This window comes from Sus scrofa, chromosome 2 (assembly GCF_054392235.1).
Source record: "Sus scrofa isolate SSC_HxYL_T2T_F1_AM1 chromosome 2, Sscrofa_HxYL_maternal_Yorkshire_Landrace_v2.0, whole genome shotgun sequence".
In the NCBI taxonomy this organism is placed as follows: Eukaryota; Metazoa; Chordata; class Mammalia; order Artiodactyla; family Suidae; genus Sus; species Sus scrofa.
The window spans coordinates 127,531,478-127,552,220 of NC_139384.1; the positions used below are offsets into that span (position 1 = coordinate 127,531,478).

The 20,743-nt window shown below is 40.5% G+C and overlaps 1 protein-coding gene across 28 annotated transcripts in view; it reads right to left on the reverse strand.

Moving 5' to 3' along the window:
- APC (APC regulator of WNT signaling pathway) overlaps window positions 1-20,743 on the reverse strand; it is a 324,590-nt gene that overhangs the window by 114,576 nt on the left and 189,271 nt on the right. For 12 of the 28 annotated variants that reach the window (XM_085009328.1, XM_085009322.1, XM_085009302.1 and 9 more), the window contains exon 1: window positions 8,292-8,652. The exons of 10 other annotated variants lie outside the window; for them this stretch is intronic. In XM_085009328.1, coding sequence (XP_084865454.1) covers window positions 8,292-8,456 — 165 coding nt within the window. In that variant the 5' untranslated portion in view covers window positions 8,457-8,652. Of the gene's footprint in view, window positions 1-1,047; window positions 1,323-8,291; window positions 8,653-17,222; window positions 17,335-20,743 lie in introns of those variants that run through there. 6 more of the 28 variants (XM_085009335.1, XM_085009318.1, XM_085009299.1 and 3 more) reach the window with 2 other exon arrangements.

The following is a 20,743-nucleotide window of genomic DNA, read 5'->3' on the forward strand; positions in this document are numbered from 1 at the left end:
CTGAGCCACGACGGGAACTCCGTATCTAATATTTTAAATTATAACTTAAAATATAATAATTAGATCTTCAAAGATCTATCATCTCCAATTTTCTTGCTAACATTCCTATAATTCTAAACCGTTTGCTCCTTGACAGCGGAAGAAGCAAATGATCTACAAACTGGCTTCAAGTAGTCATTCCTGTAAAAACTAATATAGGACTGTTAATGGCCCCTCAATTTCTTGAGTAGCCATTTTTCAACCTTGGTGTTGCCAATACCCTGGTATTTTCTGACCAGTTATAAGATACATCCCAAGTAATTTGATATCAATAATTAAGTATAACTGTTTTTAATGCTTATCATTAGAAATAATAATTAACATAAATGTAAGGTTATCTATCTATCACAGCATCCCAGTATACTTTATTGAGAAAGAGAAAATACTGTAAAGATAAATCTTACATACTGGGAATTCCACATTAGGTGCTCAATATTTACTGAGCATCTATTAGAGGTCAAGAATTAGAGGCACCGTTCTAACAATAGAAATGGAGTTGAAAACCATTAGATCATAGGGTTAAATATAACTGGCATTTAGCATTTGAAGCCTTGAAGAGACTAACCCTATCCTACTTTCCACTACTTGCTCAATACAAACTATCTTCTCTAGCTCTCTTTCTTTTACAACAATCCAGGCTTTGCCTGCTGCCATACCTCTACTCAAGCTGTTCCCCAGCTCAAGTGTATTTTTGTTCATTCACCTGTATATCGCTCACTCTACGCCAGGTATTATGCTTGGCAGGAGAGAAGAAAGAAGCCTTTTCCAGGTGAAGTCCCATCTCTTTCTCAGAGAATCCTCTCCACACTCCAATATTGTAACTATTATTTTCCAAAGCAATAGCTCCCAATCTTCGATATAAGAAATCATGTCTAATATCAAACCATTTAATGAATTCCATCTATCAGGTCCCATGGCTCTAAATACCATCTATACATAGATAATTTCCAAATTTTTACCTCTAGCTACTACTTCTCCCTTAAACTTATATATATATAAAATATCTACCTATTCAATGTCTCCATTTGAATATCTGACAGGCATTTCGAACAAAGCCATATCCAGGAAGTTCCCCTTGTGGCTCAGTGGTAAGGAGCCAGACTAGGATCCAGGAGGATGCAGGTTCGATCCCTGGCCTCGCTCAGTGGGTTAAGGATCCGGCGCTGCTGTGAGCCGTGGTGTAGGTCACAGACGTGGCTCAGATCCTGCATTGCTGTGGCTACTGGCAGCCACAGCACCCATTCAATCCCTAGGAGGGAACTTCCACGTGCTGCGGGTACAGCCTAAAAAGAAGAAGAAGGAAAAAAAAGACACATTCAAAACAAATCTGATTTAACTCTCCAAAACTACTTTCCACCAACCCCATACCCCCTGCCCCATAGTCTCTAACTTAATAAGGTATACCACTTTTCACCCAGTTGCTCATGGCAAAAAAACTCAGAGTCATCCTTTACTTCTCTTTCAAACCTCAGACTCCATATCTAACTCATCATTAAATTAGTATTTTCTAAATACATCACAAATCTGACCACTTCTTTGCTATTCTACCACAATTACAACACTGCCAACCTAGATTATTGTTAAGTTTTCCTAACTGGTTTTCCTGCTTCCATTCTTGCCTCATACAATCAATTTTCTACAGACAGCCAGAGTAATCCTCTCAGAAAAAAAAAAAAAAAAAAAAAGTCTAATATGGATATTCATTTGCTTAAAACCCTTCAACGGTTTCCATCTCAGATTAAAATCAAGCCTTTAAATGACCTTCAAACCCCTACATGATCTAGGTTCTGCCCACTTGTCCACCCACCTGTCCCACCATCTCTCCTGCCACACTGCCTTCTTTCACTCGACTTCAGCCCACTGGACTCTCTGTTGCTCTTCCAACATGCTAAGGACACTTGCGTTTTTTCCTCTATCTGATCATTCTTCCCTTTATAGTTTCATGGTTTACTCTGCTTCATTCAAGTCTCTCAGTAAACAGGGCTTCTCAAAAAGCTCTTCCCTCACAAACCTACCTAAAATATATCCTATTACTTTTTATCCTTTCACTTTACTTAACTTCAAAGTCAATATTAGCTAGGAGAGCAAGCAAGAGAGCACATGTATAATGTCTATCTTCCTCCCTAACACTAGAGCTCAAAGAGAACATGGGCTCTGTTTAGTTCACCACTGTTTCTACATTATGTACAAACAGCAGACTCTCAAAAAATATGTGAAGGAACAAATGATGGTAATTGTTTTTAGTTTCGTTGAGAAAATAGTGACAAAACACTACTAGCATTCAGTAAGGCTTTCAAATAAATTCATACTCAATCACAAGAGCATTCATTGTACATATACTTTGATGTCAAGAGTACAATGTTCATGATTCGGGGTTCAATAACAACTACTGAAGGAAAAGGGCCTTCTTGTATTTCTCTGCCCCTTCCCATATCCTCCCTTCCTGTGTGATTCACTAATTCTTTCCATAACTGTCTATACCACTAAGCCAGAGAGTATTCTAGACATTAAGAATACAAAGATAATTAAGACAAGGTAATGCATGAAACATAGAAATTAATACCTACAGAGTATGACATGCAATGGGGATAAAGCTGTAGCAAAACAGAGGAAGTATTAACTTTTTAGGGATAGGTGTTCAGAGAAGTTTCAACAATGATGACATTCAACAAATACTTACAAAATCAAATACAAAAGATATGCTTCATTTTACTTTATATATGAAATGAGGGTATTAAGTCTGAAAGTGCTACAGTAATTTGCTACCATGAGATAAGCTGGCCTGAAAATGAAATCAAAACAAGGGGAATGAAACAGCAGAATGAATTACAGAGAAATTGAGCCAGCCAAGTCCTTGATGATTTCAGGCTGGATAAAGCCCTAGCTGAAGTTCAACCACAAGATCTAATCATGCCCTTTATTGTTTAAGCAGTTTGAATTTGGTTTTGTGTCTCTGCAATATAAGTACACAGATGAGTCTCTGCCAATTCTTTCAAAAAGCAAAGCATTTGCTATTTCAATGTATAAGGGTACTACCATTATTTTGGAAGGAACAATTCTTGTTTTGTGGACAAATATCATAGGACACTCAGTGTATCTGTCTGGCCTCTACTTAGTAACTGTCAGGAGGATCTCACAATCACTGTGACAACCAAAAGCATCCCCATATTATTTCCAAATGCCTTCCACAAATCTATTTCCTAATCATTGTTATACGTATCCATTTCTCACAGTGTATGTTTAAATGTACTCAACATCAACCGTAAAAGAACTGAGATGTACCATTCAAATATCCTAATTTTGCATAATAATCCAATTTTAATCAGTCATCCACAACTAACTAAATGATTGACCAAAATCCTATGTAAAGCTTATATCAATTCTTGAAACGAGCAGTGCTTTATAGGTGCTACTATTATCTGAAAATTCTCATTTATTTAAACTTACTTCTCCATACAATACTATCAAGATACGTCACGGACGTTGCTGGTTACCTTCCTTCAGCCATTCACTAATTTCTTCCTAGACTGAAATGCCAGGTATTGGTTTTTCCAGCCCCCTTGCAATTAGGGCCTAACTATGTCAGAATGACATCTGATCCTGAGCTTCTGTGAAAGGTTTACTTGCCTAATCAAGAGATGGAAGGGCAAGATTCCTCCTTTCTTTGGTGGCTGTGTGAGAATGTGATATCTGGAGCAGAAAGGGCAATATGCAACCATGAGGGGATAAACCTGAGCACAAAGGTCAGCACACTAAGGATAAAGATGGAAAGCACCTGGATCCTTGATAACATCGCTGCGCCACTAAACTAACTAAACATGGAATCCTCCAACTCTGGACTTCTTTGTATGTGAGAGACTTTTAAATCACTGTTAGTTCCTATTATGTAGCCTGGATCCCAACTAATTACATATGGTATATTCAAGCACTGACAAGTGACGGAAAGCGGAAGAAGAAACAAGATGACTATAAGGTTTCAAGATTGCGTGGCTGACAGAGAAGCGGTTCGAAGAGAGAAATCAGGAGGAAGAGGAGTCTATACACATACTTGCACACATAAACACATTAGGTGAGGGTAGGTGGATGGAAATCAAACTGATGCAATTTGCTATGAGATAAGCTTATAGTGCATTTAAGGTAGACACATGAAGCAAGTGGTAGAAGTGAGGAGTAGAGTTACAGTGCTAAGAAACATCCATACAAAAACGATGATTTATATAGTTTAAAAAAGGATATGACCAGGGGTTCCTGCTGTGGCTCAGCAGGTTAAGAACCCGACTAGTATCCATGAGGATATGGGTTTGATCTCTGACCTCGCTCAGGCGGTTAAGGATGTGGTGTTACCGAAAGCTGCAGCGTAGGTTGCAGATGTGGTTCGGATCTGGCATTGCTGTGGCTGTGGCGCAGGCTGGTAGGGGAGCTCCCATTCAACCCCTACCCTGGGAACCTCCATATACTGCTGGCGCGGCCTTAAAAAGAAAAAAAGAAAAAAAAAAATGATATGACCAACAAGTGAACACACCAAAAAGCAGAGACTCTTGAGAAAGCTGGTTATCTCCCCCTGACCCATTCTGCCTTCCCTCAGCCACTGGTTAGGCGATTAGAAGTGTTCCATCCCCCTTGATAAAACTATTGTGACAGATCTGGCAGCAGGATCATCACCATTTGTTCAGGATCATCACCATTTGTTCAATCAAAGCAAGGTTTAGGGAAAAGAGTAGGAGAAGAGAAGCCTTCTCTCCCCCTTTGGAATTCAATGAAGAAGTCTATGGCATGAACACTGCCAACAGCTATCTTTCTAGAAATGAAGCTGGTCTGAGCATGAAGCCCAAACAGGAGGACGAAGATGGGAGTAGAGCAGAGAAATAGAACCTCAGCCCTAATAACGTTAAGTCCATGATTAAACTACTCTTTAAACCAATTCTACTTACACACTTCCCAATTACCTGAATGAATATATTTCTTTTGTTTTTAAATCTAACTAGTATCCCAATAAAAAAAGGAAGAGCTATGTTTGGGGGAAGAGCAAATTCAAGCAGTGCAGGAAACAAAAAGAAACTTTCAGAGAAGTAGGAAAATCAGGAAGTACAATGCATAAGAACCAAGAAATCAGATGATTTTATTCCTACAGAATATATTTCAAAAATGGTCTAAGGAAGCCAAGATGACTGAGAAAAGGCCACTAAGATCTGGCAATGAGACAGTCATAGGTGACTTCTAAAGTAGCTGAAAAGGTAAAGGAACTAAAGGTGCAAAGCAAAGAATAACTTATATCTTTAATAATTCTGTAACATACTAAACACTTGGAAAGACACACAACATGTGTTAAACTACTTCAACTACAACTCTGTGAGGTCAGAATAACATTCTTCCTTATAGGTAAAGAAAAGAGTCTGAATAATAACTTGCTCACAGCCACATAGCTATTAAGTGGTTTTAGTAGACTTCAAAACCAAATCTATGCGGCTCTAAAGTCAATGTTCCTCCTACTATACCAGGCTCCAGGGATTAAAGAATAAAAATACAGTGGAACCAGCAGGCTCAGGATTCAAACGCGCTTCCTTGAGTTGCACAGCATACATTCCTGAAAAAGGTATACATATAGCATGTATGTAACTAGAGGGGAAAAGACTGAAGGAATGATGATAGACAGTTATGGAGAAAGTTGGAGAGGGATGACCGTGGACACATCCGGAAGGAGGCTGCTCTTGAAAAAAAGGAAAGCCACTGAGGAGTTCCCAGTGGCCTAGTGGGTTATGGTTCTGGCATTGTCACTGCTGCGGCTCAGGTTTGATCCCTGACCCAGGAACTTCTACACGCAAATGTGGCACAAAAAAAAAAGACATTTCTCTGTCTGAGATATGAATAAATATGATAATGATACCAAGATGTAAGAGATTACACCTCAGATGGTTGATGTTTTTCTCAGGAAAGGAAGAGATTAAGTTATTTCAGGAAATAAGACAAAAAGAAACACAATCAACACTAAAGGCCCAGAAGAGAGCAAGACTAATTGGTATGAAAGCTAACCAACATCTTTACATAACTGTCTCTTGCATCCTTCAGGATTTCAGGGGTCAAACTGACAAAGCTAGTGATGAGACTTGTTCAGGACTGGAGACTAGAAAGATAAATCTATAGAAAGTAAAGCATTCTAAGGCATCCATAACAACTGGGATCCTGGTTACATAGGGAGGTAAATAAAATCAGCAGTAGGCAAATGAATGAACAGAGAGACAAAGAGGGGTGGTTTCATAAATAAAGGGAGAAAGGGAAAGAGAGCGAAAAAACAAGATTCCAAAAGAGAGTAAGAAAGATTGTTTGTGGTCAGAGATGTCTTGACACAATGCCTCAAATTATTTTGCCAAAGACAGTGAGCCATTGATTGGGGCTCAGCAGTCCTCCTATCCTTTCAACTAAAAGCACAGAACTGAGAGACAATCAGCTCTAAAAACACACACTCCTTGGCTGTAGAAAAGTGGAGGGCAACAACAAACAAATGAATGAAATTAGCCCATAATGCAATCAAACATTAATGTATCTCCTCTTCTTTTATTTATTTATTTATTTTTGTCTTTTTGTCTTTTCTGCACCCTCAGCATATGGAGGTTCCCAGGCTAGGGGTCTAATCGGAGCTGTAGCCGCTGGCCTACACCACAGCTCACCGCTCACGGCAACGCCGGATCCTTAACCCACTGAGCAAGGCCAGGGATCCAACCCACAACCTCATGGTTCCTAGTCAGATTCATTAATCACTGAGGCACAACAGGAACTCTGTATCGCCTCTTCTTTTAAAATGAACAATTCTAACTCCAAATTTAATAAATTCATTAAGAGGTAAAAAGGCTACAACAAAGAAAAAACAGACCGTGTGTCATTAGTAAAATCTGCCAGGCCAATTATAACCCACGTGTTACAAAGATTTTCAGTATACAATTCCAATAGGGCAAGGATCGTCCATGCTTTAATAACTTTGGAGGGCATCTAGCATAATTTCAACAAAATTATATCACTCATTAATATTAATGCTAAAAAACTCCACCCACTTGCAATCTCGGTGGACAAGATATCATTTATATTTATAATCTTATTTTTTTTCGTGGGGGGGGCAGTTTCTCAACCCGTTATTCAACTACAGGAAAAGGTGGGAGAATCAGCCATGGTAACTTCCTCGACTACCACTTCCATCCTGCAGTTTGCACTTACAAACTCTGGCAAGGTACCATGTTATTTAGGGCAGTTTCTTATACCATTAATTCTAATTACTCTTGCCTCAGTAATAAAGGAAAGAGAAATACGACTGGGGCTGCCTAAATTTTATTTAAAAACATCAGATTGTTAAGTAGTACCAACAACTGAGAACCCAAGAAATTTGGGAAGTTTTGAGATTAAAAAGCTTTTTCTCCATTTTATTCCTTTCTAAAATAAAACAAAGGGGTTAGACAATTCGGGATTCTAAAGCTTCAGTAGCCAATTTAAACGCTGAATAAAAGAATCACTTACACCACTTACCCTTTCTTGTGCTATTCTATTTCTTAACATTGGTAGAGCCGCCTTTTTAAAAAACCATCACTTCCCAATTCTTTCCCTTGACCTAGTAACTTACGCCCCCGCTTCAAAATAGTTTAGGGACTAAAGATTTGCTACAGTCAGAAAAAAAACATTAATTTAGATGAAAGATGATTTGCCATCACAGGCACCATCCTCTCCAGTGCAGGAGTTCGATGGGCCGAGTTAAACTGTCCCAAACGAGCCCAGTCTGAGGACTGGATTCCTCCACCAAGGTGAACAAAATCCACTGGCCTCTGGGTAACAAGCTTTTTCTTTGTAACTCTATATGCTAGGCTATCGGGTAAGCTTCCCAGACAGCTAAAAACTTTTAAAGGAAGCCCGAGGGTCGAAACCAGGAAGATGGGGAGGCGACTAAAATAGGAGGGGCGGACGACCCACCCACCCACCCTCCGCGAAGGAGAGAGACCGCTTGCAGAGGTGAAGCTTCACCAGGATCCTGGAAAGGTGCGGAGGGCGACAGGCGTCGCGACCCCCACCCGCTGTGTGAGAATGGAGGACTTGCAAAGCCAGGGGCCAACTGGAGGCCTGAGAGGGGGCGCGGGGCGGGGAGGGGGTGGGACGTGGAGACAAGGGAGCGGCGGAGTCTGGCGGAGCACCATTAGGGTCTCGAGCAACGGCGGGGGGAAAGCCGAGGAAGCTTTGCCGAGGGAGGAGACGCCGAAGCCTGCAGCTTCACTCACCTGCCAGACGCTCGCCCCGCGGACAGATGCACGGACGCCTCCGGAGTGCTTCCTCTCCTGCCGGACACAGCTCCAGCCGCTGCCGGAGCTCCAGGACGCGAGAGGAGAGGGTGGTACCGAAGCAGGCAAAGCGGCGACCGGACCCAAGCCGAGGGAAGCGTACATAGGGGGAGCTAAGGGCTCGGGAAGGCAACTCTGTGCTTCACCTTCTCACCGGTAGCCTGCAGCGCTTCCCGGGAACAGCATCCCGCCAACCGCGGCCCGCTGCTCCGGGGCCTTCGCCCGCAGCTCCCCCCAGCAGCGGCCGGGTTTCCGGCAGCCACACCCCGCCCCCTCGCTACTTGGCCTCCGCCATCTTGTCGGAGGCGGGAAGAGTGCAGTGCGCAGGCGTGCGCTGAGGTTGCCGGCGTCCCGCAGCCTCGCGGAGAGGGGGCTGTGATGCGCAGCCGCGTTGGCCGCTGCGCTCCCCTCCGCGAGGATCCGCCTTGCGGTCTTCCCCAGTGTGCGGTGCTGTGTGGGAGCTTGACTCTCAAGAGTTATTAGACCTACTCGCCTGTCCTGAACTGTACTGAAACCAAATTAATAGACCCCTGCTGCGCACCCCATAGTCACTCATTGTGTAAAACCTATCTAGTGTCCACTGTGTGCCAAGTCCCAGGCTAGGCGCTGGTGATAGATTCCTAAGACTGGATAATTCATAATTCAGCGTTAAAGATGCTCATAACCTAGTGAAACAGACAGAGATGAGCGGGTAATTACCAAAATTCTTCTTTTGTAACTGCACACCACCTGCTTTTTTTTGCCCCCACAATTTTAATTCAAAATATAACCTCTTCCAGGAAGTCTTCCCTCTCACACAATTTGATCAGTTCTTTACCTTGCATTATCTACTCTAGCTTTATTTCATTAAAAGTTAATTCAACAAATAATATTATTTGAGTTCCTATTATATACTACATATGGTTCTAGGTTCATAGCAGTGAGAAATATAAACTCGTAGGACTTAACGTTCTAGGGGAGAGAATAGACAAAGACTAAAAGAAAAAACTACATAATGTTTGATAGTGATAAGGGATAGGAAGAGAGCAAATTACCAAAAGATGATGGAGAGTTGGTGATTAGCATTCTCTCTCCAGAGATGACATGTGATCTGAGGCCTGACTGTAGGGGCCAGAGGTGATTTGGGGGCAGAGCCTTTCAGACAGAGTCAACCGCAAAAGCAGAGGCCTGAGGTGGGAATGTGACAGGGACCTAACAGGTGGTATGGACCCCCCGGGGAGGAGATAAGGTCGGGAGGGGGCAGGGGCCAAATAAGGCAGGGTGTGGAGGCCATGGTAAGAGTTGGAGTTTATTCCAAGTGGCCCCTTGAGCTTGCTGACACCACCTGAACTGCTCCTCAAACACTTCTAGCTCCTGACTGCCTCACTGTATACATGCTTGTTCTTTACATGCCTACCTTGTCATCTTTCAGGTTTCAGTTTACTTTTTTTTTTTTCTTTTCTTTTTTAGGGCGGCACCCAAGGTATATGCAAGTTGCCAGGATAGGGGTCGAATTGGAGCTGTAGCTGCTGGTCTACACCACAGCCACAGCAACGCCGAATCCAAGCTGTGTTTGAAGCCTACATCACAGCTTATGGCAACACCGGATCCTTATCCCACTGAGCGAGGCCAGGGCTCGAACTCACTTCCTCATGGATGCTAGTCAGATTCGTTTCCACTGAGCTAGGACTGATGGGAACTTCCTCAGTTTCAGTGTAAATGTCACCTCAGAAAGGCCATCCTTCCTAAACTGTCTCCCTCTGGCCTTCCCATATGTCTGTCTCATTGCTTCAGATCATTTCTTCCAGGGCCCTCAAGCTATTTTAAAATTATATGTTCATTGTTACTTCACCGTCTCCCAACTAAACTGAACTGCATGAGGATGGGAAGATGTTTCCTGTACCAGTGAATACCCCATGCTGGGCACCTTGCCTGGCATTGGTGGTCACTCTGTGTTCGTTGTACTAATGAATGTGGAAGTTTGTCAGCACCGAAGTAGTCTGTACTATATTCCATTGTTTTGCACTTGTTCGTTTTTAAAATTTAAATGCAGGCATTTCCTGTTTGTTTCCTAGGCCAGATTATAAATAGGAATTTTAGAAAGAGAGGAAGAGAATGAAATGGAGAGGCATAGGTTATGATGGGGTAGTGGGCAGAAATTGTATTCTGCATATTTTTGCAGGACTGGGAGGAGGAAGGCTTCATTTTAATGGCATACCCACCATATGTGCTCTGTGCTCTGCTAGATATTTAATCCTCACTGCAGCCCTGCTAGGTAGTGATCCTAATTTTTATGCGTAGAAAAATTTAGAGAGATTAAATCACTTGTCCAGGTCATACATTAAGAGAGAGGGCTGACCCTAAAGCCCATGTCCTTCCCATCAGGAGAAGCTGGACTTGGAGATTAGCTTATTTAGTGATTTGAGTCTGTCATTAGCAAGCTTTCATTAGCAATTTCAGCTACTTCTGTTTAAGAATGCCCATCATATGACTATTCTAGAGTACGAACTCAGCGAAGGGCCTGATGAGAAACTGCTGTCATTCTTTTCTTTTGGACTAGAGCAGAGCTCATTTTACCATTTCCTTTTTATGTTTTTTTTAAAAAGTTGTATTTCTTCTTATTAGTAACCTTTGTATGTTTCACCAAAGGAAAAGAGAAGATACAGAAAAATGGGTGCATTTCCTACCTAAAGGCTAGCTATATCCCTTTAGTGTGGCTTGTTACTGTATGACTAACTCTTTCGTCTAGGTCCCAAGTAATACTTTAGACATCAAAGACAGTTCTCTGGCAAAGTGTCAGGCTCACCGCAACAATCACTTATCCCATTTACTCATCAGAGTTATACACCATCATTTCCCTCTAACCAGGAGAGCTGCCTCAGGATAGCTGGGGAGAGCCACCAGAAAGGATGAGCCTACCTATCTTATATCCAGGGCCATTCAGTTTTTATATGAGGGAAGTGGTACATTATAACTCATGATAACACGCATTTGTCAACCAAACCTGGTTAGTCCATAAGCAAACTAAGTAGTGGGTGGGAAAACATATCTTAAAAAACCGCCACCTTCTACCGTAACAGAAATGATTCTTGGAATAGTTCTGGAATCAAGGCAATGTCTCTGACTTCCATGGTATTCTCTCCTCTTGACAGCTACCATCTCTTATGGCTTGAATATTCCCACCCCTCTGAAGATATGCTGAAGTCCTAATCTTAAGTACTAAGTGATATGAACTTATTTGGTACTAGGATCATTGCAGGTGTAATGAGTTGAGTTAAAATGAGGTCATACTGGAGTCCAGTGGACTCCTAATCCAATAACTAGTGTCCTTTTAAGAAGACAGCTATATGAAGAAAGAAACTTACAAGGAGAAAACCATGTGATGACAAAGGCAAAGGTTGGAGTTATGCAGCTACAAGCCAAGGAACACCAAAGATGGCTGGTCAAGCACGGGAATTTAGGAGGAGGCAAGCAAGGATGTCTCTACAGATTTCAAAGGAAACACGGTCCTGTCAACACCTTGATTTCAGGCTTATAGCTTCCAGAACTGGGAGACAATATCCATTATTTTAAGCTACCCAGTTTGTGGCACTTTGTTATAGCAGCCCAAGAATCTAATACACGAGCATATATATCTATTTGTCAGGGCCTGAAACAGAGGAAAGAGATGGGGAAGGGCAGTGAGGAGGTCTGGCCTACCATCTCAAATTGGGAGCAAACCAGCTGTAAGACTCTGGGCCAGTCCCTCCATCCCACTGGGCAAGTTTCCTCATCTGTATGAACAGGAATAATGATAGCTGCTCTGCCTACTTCAGAGCTCTGAAGTGGTAGCTAATAAGTAGTCCTCTAGAGATGTTGTAACCAAAATGGCCTGAAAGCTACTGAGAAACAAGTTTGCAAAAGACAGAGTTCCTGCCATGGGGAGGTTTATAGTCTGGCTGAGAGGCAGACTGTAAAAAGGCATTTTCCTATGATAACATAACCAGTGCAGGCCAAGTGTCAAATGTGTAGTTTGGATCTGATTCACTGTTGATGTGGAAAGAAGAATCACTGTGGACTGGGTGGAGAGAAGAGACTGCATAAAGAACCTTAGCAGCAGAGGGATTCATTAGAGGAAGACTGGATGTCTGTAGGATCTTTAGCAACACTCAACATTATGTCCAGAACTGGTACTGAGAGGCCATCCCTGCAGCCACTACTGGATAAAACCAAATATAGGACCACCAATATCGCTTGACCTGGACACAGGATGAGCCACTGCTCCTGGAAACAGATACAGTCACTTCCACTGCCACTGTTCTCATTAGAACAGAGGGTCACTGTGACTTCACTACAGCAGCTATCTGTCCCAAGCCTGTGGACAAATGACTGGTACAACCCAGTCACATGTTAACCTTCTAGCTCAATGCTGTCCAATAGGAGTATAATGCAAGCCATAGACATAATCCTCAATTTTCTAGGAGCCACATTAAGAAAATTAAAGAAAAAGTGAAATTAATTTTAATGACATATTTTATTTAACTTAACATATCCAAAATATTATCTTTTCAACTTGTAACACTAGCTGCATTTCAGGTGTTCCATAGCTACATGTGACTAGTGGCTATCATATGTGACAGACAGCTCTAACTGATAGGGAGGCTGGGAAAATGAGTGTATGAACTTTGGATTTCCATTGTAAGAAGTGGGTTTGACTTCATGAGGAAGGCAATTTCACAAACACAGGAAGAGGGTTCAGAATTGGAATTAGAATGCTGGATTTTGGAGTTCTCATTGTAGCTCAGCAGGTTAAGAACCTGACATAGTATTTGTGAGGATGTGTGTTTGATCCAGTGGATGAAGAATTCAGCATTGCTGCAAGCTGTGGTGTGGGTCCCAGATGCAGCTTGTATCTGGCATTGCTGTGACTGTGTCGTAGGCCAGCAGCTGCAGTTCCAGTTCAACCCCCAGCCTGGGAACTTGCATATGCCTCAGGTGTGGCCATAAAAAGAAAAAAAAAAATGCTGGATTTTAGTTATGCTTCCTATCTGTGCAGCCTGAGGCAGGATGTCCCTCTGAATTTCTCTTTTCATCTTCAGGAATGAGGATGATGATATCTGTCATGCTTCTGTGAGGATGGAATCTCATAGGATGGAATGAAATAATGGATCTGAAAATGCATGCATGGCACCTACCAAGCACTCAATAAGTGTTTCTTAAATCTGAATGAATCCAAGTATTAGAAATCTAGATAAATAGTAAGAAGATTGAACTATTTCCCTGAAGCTAAGAGGAATATTCTAGAGTGAAAAAGCAAAAATGTGTATTTCAGATATTTCAATTCTGTCTCAGCTTGGACAGGTTAAAATTGTATTTGTTTTCCAAGTAGCCCATTTCTTCCCTGAAGCTCTTAGTGGTCCTTCCTGGCTAGAGGCGTTCTCTCCTTCCATGGCCCCAAGTTCTCCTTTGGACAGGTGACGTGGTTTACAGGACTCATGCCTGATCTTTTTCACCAGGTTCATACATGAGAGCAGAGACAAGGGCTCACTCATCTTTGTGTTTGACCCACACAATGTCTTGAACTGGAGGCATACAAGTAAACAAGATCAGTAAAATCTGATAATTTTAGAAGGTGGATGATGAGCACCATGAATGTAATGCTAATAGTAATAGTAAGCTATTACACTGTTCTCACTGCTTTTGGATGTGCTTGGAAATTTTCATAATAAAAAGTTAAAAAAAAAGACATCCAAGAAACATCTGCTTCAAGTCTATGTCCAACTGTTTCCCTCCCTTCTCTCTGTATCCCATTAAATGTCAGCATCAGGGCATAATTTTCAGTGAACGTAGTGAAGGGTAAGCTTCTAGGACGTCTACTTGCACAGGCCCTTTCCAAGGCCCTGGAAGGTGCTTTAGCAATATGTTCACTTGTGTGTGAGTTTTTCTAAAATCTGCAAAAGTAATATATTTCAACCACACACTTGGTTAAGGGCACTGTCTCTTTTTACTCTGATATCCCCTCTGTCACAGTTCTCCTTGTGTCAGGTACTATTAGAGTGGCTGGAGTCATTTGGGGAGCAGCTAAAGGGAAGTTGAGTTTGGGATAAAACTTGATTGAACTGAGTGGGAGGATATTTATATGATTCACAGTCACATCTGTCTGTAGTATTTTATTGCTAATCATCCTTATGGAGGAATAGCTTCCAGGAATGCTCCTCCAGCTCACTGTATGACTTCTTGGCATTTTAACACCAAAGAGTCAGAGGTTGTGTCACAAGATGAACATGTCCTATGACATGTGTACTAGAAATATGCACAGATTCAGAAACTAGTCTGTAGAAAATTCTTCCAAATTTTATAACTCATATAAATGAAACCTAATTGAAGTTTCCCCAAATGTGACTACAGTCTTTAAAAATTACAAGATGTCAAGCTGAAAAAAGCTATCAGTAATAAAAAAATTTTTGCTCAAACATGCTTGAAGACTGAATGATCTGTTCAATTGATACAAATATGATAAAACAAAATCACTCTCATATGCAGAGCTAGTACAAGAGCATCTGACATAACATGAAAAAAAATATTACAGAAGTATGTCAGGCAGTTAAATGATAAACCTATTGTTTTTTGAATTTTGTGATGTTTGTGGATTTTATGTCAGCATTCCAAAATTTGTAACTACTTGTGATTTATTTTTTTCTCATTCTAAATAAACATTTACTTCCTTATCTAAATTTATATTCAGATTTGATTTTTTTTTTGCCATGCCCATGGCATGTGGAAGTTCCCGGATTGAACCTGGGCCACCACCTACAGTGACCTGAGCTGCTGCAGTGACAACACCAGATCCTTAACCCACTACACCACAAGAGAACTCCTAAAATTTGATATTTTTACCTCTTAAACAGGGACTCCAAAATTGATCTTTCATAAAACATGGATTTCTGAAATTATAACCAGGGACTTCAACATCCTCCTTTCAGCAACTGATAGAACTGAGAGTCAGAAAATGAGCAAAGGTAGAGAAGAAAAACCACACAATCAACTAACAGGAACTAAATGACATTTATAGAACATTCTACCCAACAGTAGACTGCACATTTTTTTCCCCTTCAAGTACCAATCACAGATCACATGCTAGGCCAAAAAACAAATGTTAAATTTAAAAGGATTGAAATTATACAAAGTATGTTCTCTAGCCATCATGGAATTGAATTAAAAAACAAATGAGGAGCTCCCATCATGGCGCAGTGGTTAACTAATCTGACTAGGAGCCATGAGGTTGCAGGTTCGATCCCTGGACTTGCTCAGTGGGATGAGGATCCAGTGTTGCCATGAGCTGTGGTGTAGGTTGCAGATGTGGCTCGGATCCCATGTTGCTGTGGCTCTAGCATAGGCCAGGGGCTACAGCTCCAATTAGACCCCTAGCCTGGGAACCTCCATATACCACAGGAGTGGCCCTAGAAAAGGCAAAAAGACAAAAAACAAAAACAAAAACAAAACAAACCAAACAAACAAAAAAAACAAATGAGAGGAAAAAAAATCAGTGAGAAAAAGGTAAGAGGAAAATTTCTAAATACTTGATAATTAAACCACACACTTTTGAATCATACCTTGTCAAAGAGGAAGTTTCAAAGGAAAATTTTTAAAATATACAAAAATGAATGAAAATAAAAATACAGCATATCAAAATTTGTGGGTTACAGCTAAACTAGTGCTGAAAAGGTAACTTATGCATTAAACGATTACTCAGAAAAAATGGGAACGATTACATTAGAAAAAGTCTCATATCAATAACATCAAGAAGCTAGAAAAAGAAAAAACAAGCAGAAAGAAGGAAATAAAGAGTAGAAATCAATGACATCAGAAAAACAAAATGAATGTGAAACAATAAGCTAGTTTATAGATTTCTAGCAAGAATAACAAAATAAAAAGGAAGATACAAATCAATATCAGTAATTAAGCAATATATCATTACAGTTCCTGTAGCTTTTTTTTTTTTTTTTTTTTTTTTGCTTTTTTTTTTTTTTTTTGCTTTTTAGGGCTGTACTTGTTGCATATGGAAGTTCCCAGGCTAGGTGTTGAACTGGGGCTACAGCCGCCAGCCTACACCACAGCCACAGCAACCTGGGATCCGAGCTGCATCTGCAACATACACCACAGCTCATGGCAACAGCAGATCCTTAACCTGCTGAACAAGGCCAGGGATCGAACCTGCATCCTCATGGATTCTTGTTGGGTTCATGAACTGCTGAGCCAGGAAGAGAACTCCTGTTCCTGCAGATTTTAAAGGAGTAATAATAAAATACCACAGCCACCAATACACTTAGAAATTCAACAACTTAGAATATATCAATTTTACAAACTATCAAAGCTCAAACAAGATGAAACAGAATAGTCCTGTAACATTAAAAAATTGAACTTGTCATTATAATTCTCTGGAAAAAGAAATGCAGAATCTTATCAAGTCTTTTAAGAAAAATTAGCACCAATTTTATACACTCTGTTACAGAGAATAGAAGAGGAAAGAATACTTCTCTATTCACTCTATAAGGCCAGTTTTATTATGACACCAAAACTAGACCAAGAAAGTACAATAAACTACAGACCAACATCTCTCATAAAACCAGATGCAAATATTATCAACAAAATATTAGCAAATAAAATCTAACACTGTATTGAAAAATATATGTGACCAAGTAGAACTTATTCCAGGTGTGCCTGATTGATTCAACATTTTATTTTTCTATTTTATTTATTTATTTATTTATTTATTTATTTATTTATTGCTTTTGAGGGCCGCACCCACGGCATGTTGAGATTCTGAGGCTAGGGGTCGAATTGGAGCTACAGCTGCTGGCCTACACCACAGCCACAGCAATGCCAGATCCTAGCCACATCTATGACCTATACCACAGTTCATGGCAACACTGGATCCTCAACCCATTGAGCGAGACCAGGGGTCGAACCTGCAACCTCATGGTTCCTAGTTGGATTTGCTTCCACTGCTCCACGACGGGAACTCCTGATTCAACATGTAAAAAAAAAGTCAATCACATAATCTACATAATAATCTTCATATCAATAGACTAATGAAGAAAAATCATATGATTATTATCAATTGATCCAGAAAAGCATTTGACAAGATCCAAATCCAATACCTATTCATGATGAAATCTGGCTCTGCTTCCTGGCCAATAAGTATTTATGAAAGAGAATACATGCATGAATATTGAGAAAGGGAGAGCGCTCCATCAGTTCATGAGAGATTTTGACAAATATCTGTAAGACAGGAAGTAATAGAAGAACCAAGGCAGAGCAAACACACTCCAGCCCAGAACATAAAGGGAGGAAGCCTGCAGTGGAGAACCGTAGCAGAGGTGGCCACTAGCTTTTCTTGGACGAGGCTAACGACAGTATAGGTTAGCCACTCACAGTTACAACCAGGAATGGTTCTTCTCAACTATTTTATGTCATAGCACAGGTGGGAAAAATAATATGTGTAAGAGATGGTTTTAAAGAAATGATTTGCAGATCACCAAATTTCATATGAATGCTTTCTGAAGCTGAACTGCCTAAGAAGGCATCCTGAGTCATACTGGTTCTTTTTTTTTCAACTCCGTGTTTTCACAACTGCTCTTCCACCACTTTACCAAAGAGAAGCAAACATTCTTCAGGGATTCATTGCCCTGAATGGCAAGTAAAAGAATAATATAATATTTATTAATGCCTTATAAATGCCCCCAGTCCATCTCATTAAGACATTAATTTCTGATAAATTTTACTTTTTTGCTAATAATTTTTCTTTAATCAATTAGAATAATTTTTAACATACTGCTTTATGGTCACAAAAATAAAAACATCATACATGTGTTTCTAGTAGATAAGTATTATAAGGATTATTAATAAAAGATTTTCAGATACTTCCACTTCTGGAAAAGATGGAGTAACAAGTACCAGTGTAGCCTCAAGCTTTGAACAACCCCAAACAGGACAAAAACATGAATAAATATATATTTTTTTGAGACTCTGGACTCCTGGCAGTGGAGAATAGTGCATTGTGAGGGACAGGAAGCAAATACCTTAGATGTTTCTCTTGCTTGTTTGCTCTAAGAAAGCCAGCTGCCATGTTGTGAGCAGCGCTATGGAGAGGTCCATGTGGCATGAAACTGGAGGCCTCTAGACAAAAGCCAAAGATGTGCTGAGGTTCTTATTCCAACAGTTCACAAGAAGTGCAATCCTTCCTACAATTATGTGGGTGAGCCTGGAAGTGGATTCTCCCCTGGTGAAGCTTTCAGACACTACTGCCTTGGCTAACAGCTTCATCTAAGACCTTGAGCCTCAGACAGCCAAGTAATCCATAAACCATGCTTAACTTCCTGACACATAGAAACTGTGAAATAATAGCTATTGTTTTCAGCTGCTAAATCATAGAGTAATTTGTTACACAGCAAAAGATTAATATGGGGAGACAGACATGAGAATGGATACATTTGATGTTTTATTTATTTATTTATTTATTTAGTCTATTTGCCTTTTCTAGGGCCGCTTCCGAGGCATATGGAGGTTTCCAGGCCAGGGGTCCAATCGGAGTTGTAGCCACCGGCCTTCGCCAGAGCCACAGCAACGCCAGATCCCCAACCCACTGAGCAAGGCCAGGGATTGAACCCGAAACCTTATAGTTCCTAGTCAGATTCGTTAATCACTGAGCCATGATGGGAACTCCTCTTTTTATTTTTTTTTAATGATTTTTATTTTTTTCCATTGTAGCTGATTTCCAGTGTTCTGTCAATTTTCTACTGTAAATTCAATTTCTAATACTGCTGCAACTGGTCAAAGAACAGGCCTTAAATATCTTCCTCACACAACCAATTACACATTTTAACTCTTTTTCTTCTATTGTTTGTATCTGCTGCAACTTTTCGTTTATGATAGAATAAAATGCCCTTTTCCTAAGCTCCTCCTATTCCTTAAAGATTTCCAACTAAAGTGATTGAATATAACAAAGTAAGCAGCCAGAGATACTATGCTTTCCATCTAATGCGAGAGAAAAAGAAAATACTCCATCTGGGTAGAAATTGATAATTAGCCATATCCAATTCCTGGACATCTGGCTTTTAAAAGAAACTAAACATAGTAATATCTTTTTCCCAGGGCATTCTTTTACCAAAAATGCTATTTATTCTTTTGGTCTTTGAAAGCATAACATTGATGCAGTTTTAAATATCAATTTACCAAAGATCTGTCTCACTTTTTTTCATAGTACCATACATAGTGTTATGTATTTATTGTAGAAAATTTGTAAACTATAGAGAATTGCAAGAAGGAAAAAAAAAATCTCACCATCCAAGGTAATTTTTCACATTTTGATGACTATCTTTTCCAGATTTGACTTTAAAAATGAAAGGAATTTCAGAATAACATTCTTCCCCTCAACAATAAATCCTAACAACAAAGGAATATTTTAATGAATGAAATTTAATAATGAACATCAAACCATTTATTCCATTGAAATCCACATCCATTTCCTCATACAGTTTGAGGTGTAGTTGATGACACTGACATTTTAGCCCTGATCACCAGTCTGAATAGCTCCGGGAAAAAACCCATAAGGCTAAAGCAGTCCCGGCAGCATATTGAGGATAGTGGGGCTCAGGGAAACACCATATGTTTGCACCCACCTTCCCTTTGTGCTGCAACTGCTGCTCCAGAATTTGTTGTGGGGGAGGGGTTCATAGCCTTGCACTTGGATCGTTAACAAGCTGGAGCCCACTCAAACAAGTGCTGGAGAACTGACAGTTAAATGTCAGGAATTTTGTGAACTGGTTCTTGAACATGTTCATTATTAAAAAATTAAACAATGTAAACTTTTGATTAAATGAATTATATTCCAAGAAAAGGTCATAAATACTCAAAACTCATCATTTTCAATCATTTTACATAGGCAGTCTTGCTATTGCCTATGTTGCTGAAGCTATTTCCATCTACTATATCTGCACAGTAGAACAGGAGGTAATGGTTGCTGGGGCACATCTCTTTGTAACTCTGCGTCCTGTGACTGCAACTGGTAGTTTGGAATTGTCCAGGGTGAGCGTATTTAAACTATGGAAAGAGAAGAATACTCCAAATGTGGGCTCTATATTTAGTGTTTTGTTGACTGTATAGTGATGGAGAAAATGTAAATACTGGTGTACTGTTGTGGTTCAGTGGAAACGAATCTGACTAGTATCCATGAGGATGCGGGTTCCATCCCTGCCCTTGTTCAGTGGGCTAAGGATCCACTGTGGCAGTGAGCTGTGGTGTAGGTTGCAGATGCAGCCTGGATCTGGCATTGCTGTGGCTGTGGTGTAGGCCAGCGGCTACAGCTCCAATATGACCTCTAGCCTGGGAACCTCCATATGCCGTGGGTGTGGCCCTAAAAAGACAAAAAAAAA